The 7,222-nt window shown below is 44.2% G+C and overlaps 1 protein-coding gene across 1 annotated transcript; it reads left to right on the top strand.

Moving 5' to 3' along the window:
• The first annotated feature begins 387 nt into the window (after positions 1 to 387).
• Positions 388 to 1,599, top strand: LOC139024255 (piggyBac transposable element-derived protein 4-like). Its single transcript, XM_070438868.1, has one exon. It carries the CDS (start codon positions 388 to 390, stop codon positions 1,597 to 1,599), a length of 1,212 nt encoding a protein of 403 aa, XP_070294969.1.
• Positions 1,600 to 7,222: the final 5,623 nt, after the last annotated feature.

Raw genomic sequence — 7,222 nt, 5'->3', positions numbered from 1 at the left:
CAAAGAAGCGGAAGAGGGGAAGTGTGCCACCTGCTAGCGAAGGGACAGAAGGGYGTTGGCACAATGTCCTAGAAGATGATGTGGAGCCACCCCAGCCAACTTTCCGACCGAAAAGGAAGCCAGGCCCTCAGGTGAACACGAGCACAACATACAGCCCACTTGAGCTTTTTCAGTTGTTTTTCAATCTGTTGTAGGTTCACTCGTGTCTAACACGAATAAGTTGGGAAGAAGAGGCAGGAAGGCAAAAAGGGGGGGGGGATAGGCATGAAGCCCCGTATCCATGTCAACTTTACTGCTTACCTTTCCTGTCATTCTACATGGGCTGGTAAGCTGAAAAGCCTGACGGACTACTGGAAAACGTCATCACTCTACCAACTGCCTTTCCCCATGACTGTTATGTCCTGCAAAAGGTTTCTGGTTGTTTCACAGGCGCTTCACATCAGTGACCCAAAGGTTGATGAAGAGAATGAGAAGAAGAGAGGGACAGCAACGTTTGATAGACTGTGCAAAATCAAACCTCTCTACTCCAGCATTGTTGAGGCCTGCAAGACSTACTTTCAGCCAGCCCAGAACCTGTCAATAGATGAGAGGATGGTAGCCTCAAAGGCCAGAAATGGCCTCAAACAATACATGCGAAACAAACCAACCAAGTGGGGTTACAAGCTGTTTGTGTTGGCTGATTCTGTGTGTGCCTACACATGCAATTTCTTTGTCTATGAGGGGAAGAACACTTGTGCGACTGGTAAGGGACTTAGCTATGACTCTGTAATGGAGTTATTGGATTTTCAACTGCTAGGGAAGGGCTACAAACTGTTTGTGGATAACTTCTACACAAGCCCTACCCTGTTTGCAGACCTTAGGAAGCGGGAAGTGTGGGCTTGTGGCACCATTCGCACCAACCGGGTGGGCTTTCCGAAGACGAAGGTGAACGACATGCCTGAGCGGGCTGAGCGGGGGACCATGCGATGGATCCGYGAAGATGGCCTGCTTTTTGTAAAGTGGATGGATACCCGAGAGGTGGTGATGTGCACAACTATTCACAAGTCCTTCAATGGGGATCATGTTGTCCGGCGTCTCAAGGATGGTGCTGGGAATTGGACCACCAAAAATGTCCCCATTCCAACTGCAGTAAAGGACTACAACAAGAGCATGGGAGGTGTGGACCTATCAGATGCGCTGATAGGCTATTACAATGTTCTGCATAAGACAATGAACTGGTTCAAGACCTTCTTCTATCATTTCGTCGACATTGCTGTGGTGAATGCATTCATCCTACACAAGGAAATGGCTAAGAGCTGTGGAAAGCCCTTCCTCACACAGAAAGCCTTCAGAGAGCAGCTCATCAAGGAGCTTGCTGCCTACAGCACCACTGCACCAAGCCCTGTCCCTTCTGCTCCTGCCACAAGTGTTCATCTGCCCAGATATATTTGTGCAGACATGGATGTGCCTAAGGGCCAAAAGGGCACAGCATGGAGGCGTTGCTGTGTTGTTTGCAAGATGAAGTCCCCCATCACCTGCACCACATGCTCGGTGACCCTCTGCTTTACATCAGAAAGAGACTGCTATAGCATCTGGCATCGACAGCAGAATATTGTGTAGAGCTTTGGCAAAGTGGGTGGGGTTATATCCTTCCTGTTTGGCCCTGTCCGGGGGTCTCATCGGATGGGGCCACAGTGTCTCATGACCCCCTCCTGTCTCWGCCTCCAGTATTTATGCTGCAGTAGTTTGTGTCGGGGGGCTAGGGTCAGTTTGTTATATCTGGAGTACTGAATCCATTACGTTTATGTTCATTTTAATTGTTGTGTCATCATATTTAAAATGAACAAGATAAAACAAACATTTAGATATGAATATGCTGGACCAATTAATCAGGGAAAGCATAAGGGCGGCAACAGATACAACTTGTGCAAAGTTTCAGAATTTGAATCACCTTCTAAATGAGTGTGCTACATGAAATTTATCACTGACACGCTCACCCACACGGTGTCACACAAGTGCCCAAATGTACCCAGCAGTTGGCCAAATTGGTGAAGGTATACATATTGAATACATCAAATAACTATATACAAAATACCAAATCGGTATTCTATACACCCCCCCCCCCCAAAAAAAAAATTTGAGGAAAAGGGGGGAAAAATGTATAGCTGGTGAAAGTATTCCTAAAAAATTAAATAATATGATACAGTTTACCAAGTAACACTAAGGGTTGACTATTTACATTCGCACTTTTAATATTTGAAGACCCTCGAGTCTCTAAGATTGATAGGTCGAAATGATTTACATATGTCCCTTCCTACATCAGCTAATAATCTCAATGTGGCTGTACAGAAACCCGAGCCTAAAACCCAATACAGCCATGCAATGCAGTGTGTAAGACGGTGGCTAGGAAAACTCCCTAGAAAGCAGGTTCATCATGTTTTAGATATTATTGAAGTAAAAGGGCTTTATGATTGATTCATGTAGAAAACATTTTGTTTCAATTATCGGGTTGCATACACAGTGCTGAACAAACATGCGTTTCTCCGTGCCTATGATGCCGACGAGTCGGCTTGATCTTTTATAAGGAAGCCACAATTTCAGAAACTGGGTACTTCTTCTTAGAACAACTAGTACCTAGGGACTAATTGTTGAGTTCTTTGATGATGCCATCATCCAGGCATTTGATTGGACGTGCTTTTGAAAGATACTTATGTTACAGGCTCAAAAAAAATGGCAATTTCCAGAAATAAAAAAAGACCTTCTTTCATCCTCCTCTGCGTTTTCTTTCGTCTTCTGTCTCTCTTATTCCCTTCTGAACTCATTTTCAGTGTTCTAAACTCCCTTATGTTGTGACAGCAAATGAAAAGAAGCATTAAATTATTCAAAAATTTAACCTACTCCGCCCCTCCCCTACGCATTGTGTTATACCAGGAACATTGTCTTGTTGTTTTGTGTATTCCAATGTAGTCCGACAAGCATGCGTGAAATGAAGTTTTCTAAGTGAAGAATGGCGCCAAAAGGATAGAAAAACTGACGAAGATCGTCGTACGAAGGCTACACAAACGAGGAAAAACGCTGTGTACGTTCTGAGTCACTAATGGATATTCGAGTATCCTTGGACTACTGTATACTTTGAAACTTATCTTTCTGCACAGGGCAAACTGGCTTAACAAAATAGAAAGAGGAGTGGGAGGCCGGTGCACACTGAGCAAAAGGACAAGTAATTAGTGTTGTCTAGTTTGAGAACAGACGCTCACAAGTCTCAACTGGCCAGTTCATTAAAATGTTCCCGAGAAACCCAGTCTCAAGTCAACAGTGAAGAGGCGACTCTGGATGCTGGCCTTCTAGGCAGAGTTTGCAAGAAAGCATGTCAGTGGTCTTTGCGCCATCTTTAATCTTTTCTTTTTATTGGCCGTCTGAGATATGGCTTTTTCTTTGGCAACTTCTGCCTAGAAGCCTTTCAGCTACAATAGTAATTTACAAATTACATGTCTACACTGTATTTTTGGAATCATTTAATGTTATTTTAATGGACACAAAATGCTTTTCTTTCAAAATAAGAACATTTCTAAGTGCCAGAAGTCTTTTGAAGGTAGTGGTACGTATATACTGTTATATAGCATGGGTATTGAAGATACAGAGGGTGGATTAAAAAAAAGCGGACAGTAATGTTTTTGTTTTTTGGGCTAAATGTATACATGTATGATTTGCCTCTGAACTGGTATGTGAATCTGCAATCTACTGGGCATCTACATTAAAAACTAGGACTTAAGCAGGCTGTACCTATGCTATTTGCTCTTTAATTGTCTCTTAACAATCACTGATTTGTCTAAAATGGCGGCGGAAGACAATGGCACAGTTTTTAAACGGGTGCCGCACATTGTACAAATATTATGTGTTGGTTTTTTTCACTTTAAATTGCAACTTATTTTGTAGATATGTTTTTCTGACGTATTTACGGCAAAAAGAGCTTCTGGATATCAGGACAGACGATCATCACCTCGGATTAGACAATTATTATTTTTTTCTTCAACACGCAAGAACGCAAGACATTATCGCAAAACACCGCAGGGCCAGCATCCCGTTATTTGCACGAGGAAGCCGAGAGCGGTACAGAGGAATGAGCCGGATGACTGGTCAGAAACCGGAAATGGGTGGATAGCTTCGTTAACTGTCAATAGTATTTCCAACGTGGAATATTGACAATACACTAGACGAGGTACGATAACGAATACCTAGGCAACGGTGATTCAAAACTGTAATATCAAAGATTACGGAATCGTGGCTGAATGACGACATGGTATTCACTTAGCGGGTATATGTGACGACGATAGAATAGCACACTCAGTAAGATGAGGGTGGGTGGTCTGTGTATTTTTGTAACAACAGCTGGTGCAGCGAAATCTAAGGAAGTCTTAAAGTATATTTGTGATAAATTGTAGGCCAGATACTTGAGAGTTTTCAGCTATACTTTTTCGGTGGCTGTTTTATTTACCTACAGACAGATGCTGGCTAAGACTGCATCAGTCAGCGTATACGGAAACAAGCACGGAAGCATCACGCAGAAGGTGGGCTCCTAGTGGCCGGAGATTTAATGAGGGAATAAAATCAGTTCTAACCAAATTTTATCAACATGTTAATGTGCAACCCGAGGGAAAACAATTCTAAGAGACCATGTATCCAAACACAGCGCCGTACAAAGCTTTCTCACTCCATTTGGTAAATCGACAAACTGATCCTCCTGCTTTATTTTTGCTTGTAAGCAGGAATCCGGAAGCACAGTGACTCGGCAATAAAAAAGTGGGTCAAGATGATAGAGATTATACTACAGTACTGTTTGCTATCACAGACGAAGCTGTTCCGTGATTCTTCGATGGATTGAGGAGTACACCACATCAGTCCTGGTTTATCAATAAGTGATTGAGGAGAAGTACATACCCAACAGAAAGCCATAGATTAAGGAACATTTTGCACTGAGTAAAGGGCAGAGCTGCGCTTTTCAAGGTGTGGGACTCTGTTTACGAATCCCTTTGGCCGACAATCTGGCGGGATGGTAATGGGACCGTAACACAACTCACAGCAATTATAATAGTGAAACGTAACAGTGAGAACAAATATCCACGAACTTAATTACCGTCAAAACTCAGGGTTTATTAGTAACAACGGTAATGGGGGGGTGGGAGGGGGCAGGAAAAGGGGCTGAGTGACCAAGGAATGAACAATAAGCATCCATAAAACCCCTAAGCTAGACTAGCTATTTCACACAGCTATAAAACCAAAATACGTGGGTGGTCGCAGTTCTTAATAGTGTATTTTATACAAAGTTACCATGGGTAGTGTATGCCCATGGGGGATACTGGTCTGGTTACCACTTTTCCACCAATCAAACAAACACTCAAAACCATAAGCAAAAACCATACTCACAGGTGGGGACAAGTGACATGGTATCCTAAAACACACAAGAGATCTACAAATATGGCATTTACAGAGAGATTGAGCTCCTGAGAAACAACTGACAGGGTCTAAACCAGGGAGGACTGTGATTGGTAAGAGAAAAGGAGCAGGAGTTTCTGATTAGGCTAATTGATGACTGGATTGGGGTTATGATATTGTCACCTGTGGTAGGGGAGAAGGAGAGAACAGAAATACATAACGGATACACACAGAATACTTGTATCCGTAAGACCTTAACCGGAAGGCTTACAAGAAATCCTGTTAATCCTGGCGAGTACCATCAAACAGGCAAGCGTAATACAGGGATAAGAATTGAATCATGTACACCGGCTTCGACGCTCGTTTGCTTATGTGGCAGTGCTTGGCAAGTATTCGACTTTACAAAGAGAAGCCATGAGCCGGAGCTGCCCCAGTGAACGAGCTACCAGACGAACTAAATCGCTTCAAGGCAAGAAACTGAGGCATGCAATGAGAGCATGGCAGCTGTTCGGAGATGTTTTGTGATCACACTTTCTCCGTAGCCGAACGTGAGTAGGGTGGATTTAATCAGGTCAAACATACACAAGGCTGTGGGGCCAGAACGATTACAGGAAGTGTGCTCCGGGCATGTTGCTGAAAACTGGCAGGTGTCTTCACTGACTTTTCAACATGTCCCTGATTGAGTTTGTTAATACAACATGTTTCAAGGCAGACACCATGGTCCTGTGGCCAGAACAAGGCAACTGCGTACAATGACTAAAGACGCGTAGATTCACGTCATTCAGCATGAAATGCGTTTGAAAGTTGGTAATGGTCACAATCAACACATTATCCAGCAAATAGACCTCTTCCCAATTTGCATACACTCCACAGATGCACTTCTATTGGGCACTCACAATTGATTTCCCACGGCCAAAAGGACTTATGGTTGAGAATGCTATTCAATTGACTACACACCATAGTATAGTACCTCAAAGCTCATTCACTAAACTAAGGATCCTGGGACTAAACACGTCTCTGCAACTGGATCTGGACTCCTGCGGTGGCGGCCAGGTGGTGGGGTAGGTACAACTAATCTCAGTTATCTCAACACTGGAGCTCCCAGGTGGTGGGCGTGCTCAGTCGCATCCTGTACTTCCTGTTCAAACACGATTCCATGGCTAGGCACGATCAACATCATCATTAAGTTTGAGACGACAACAAGTGGTAGGCTGATCCCGACGAACGACGAGACAGCCTAATAGGGAGGATGGTCAGACCTTGGACCGGGTGGGTTGCGCCAGACTAACCCTATCCTCAAGTACGCAAGACTAGGGGAGATGGGGGGGGGGTTGTAGTGGAGCAGGTTGAGAGCTTCAAGTTCTTGGTGTGCATCAACAACAACTAGAATGGTCAAACAACAGAACGTCGGTGAAGAGGGCCGACAAGCCTATTCCCCTCAGGAAAATGAGGATTTGGCATGGGTCCTGAATCCTCAAAAGGTTCTACGCTGCAACAATCGAGAATCCTGAATGTTGCATCACTGCTGGAACGGCAATTGTCTTGGTTGCTCTGAGCTGCAAGGCTACGAGGGCGTGCGTATGGCCAGTACATCTGGGGGGCTTTAGCTGCTGCCATCAGGACCTCTAACCAGGAGTGTAGAGGATGGCCTAAACTTGTCAAGACCCCAGCCAACCCAGGTTCATGACTGTTCCATCTAAACTACCCAACTATACGATGGAGCGGTCATCGGAGGTGCCAAGTCGAGAAAAAAGCTTCTTCAGTTCAACAGTTTTTACGGCCCAAGCCATAAGACTCCTAGAACAGGTAT

Source organism: Salvelinus sp. IW2-2015, unplaced genomic scaffold (assembly GCF_002910315.2).
Source record: "Salvelinus sp. IW2-2015 unplaced genomic scaffold, ASM291031v2 Un_scaffold1252, whole genome shotgun sequence".
In the NCBI taxonomy this organism is placed as follows: domain Eukaryota; kingdom Metazoa; phylum Chordata; class Actinopteri; order Salmoniformes; family Salmonidae; genus Salvelinus; species Salvelinus sp. IW2-2015.
Note: the sequence above shows the minus strand (reverse complement) of the source record. Positions and strands in the feature narration are given on the sequence as shown.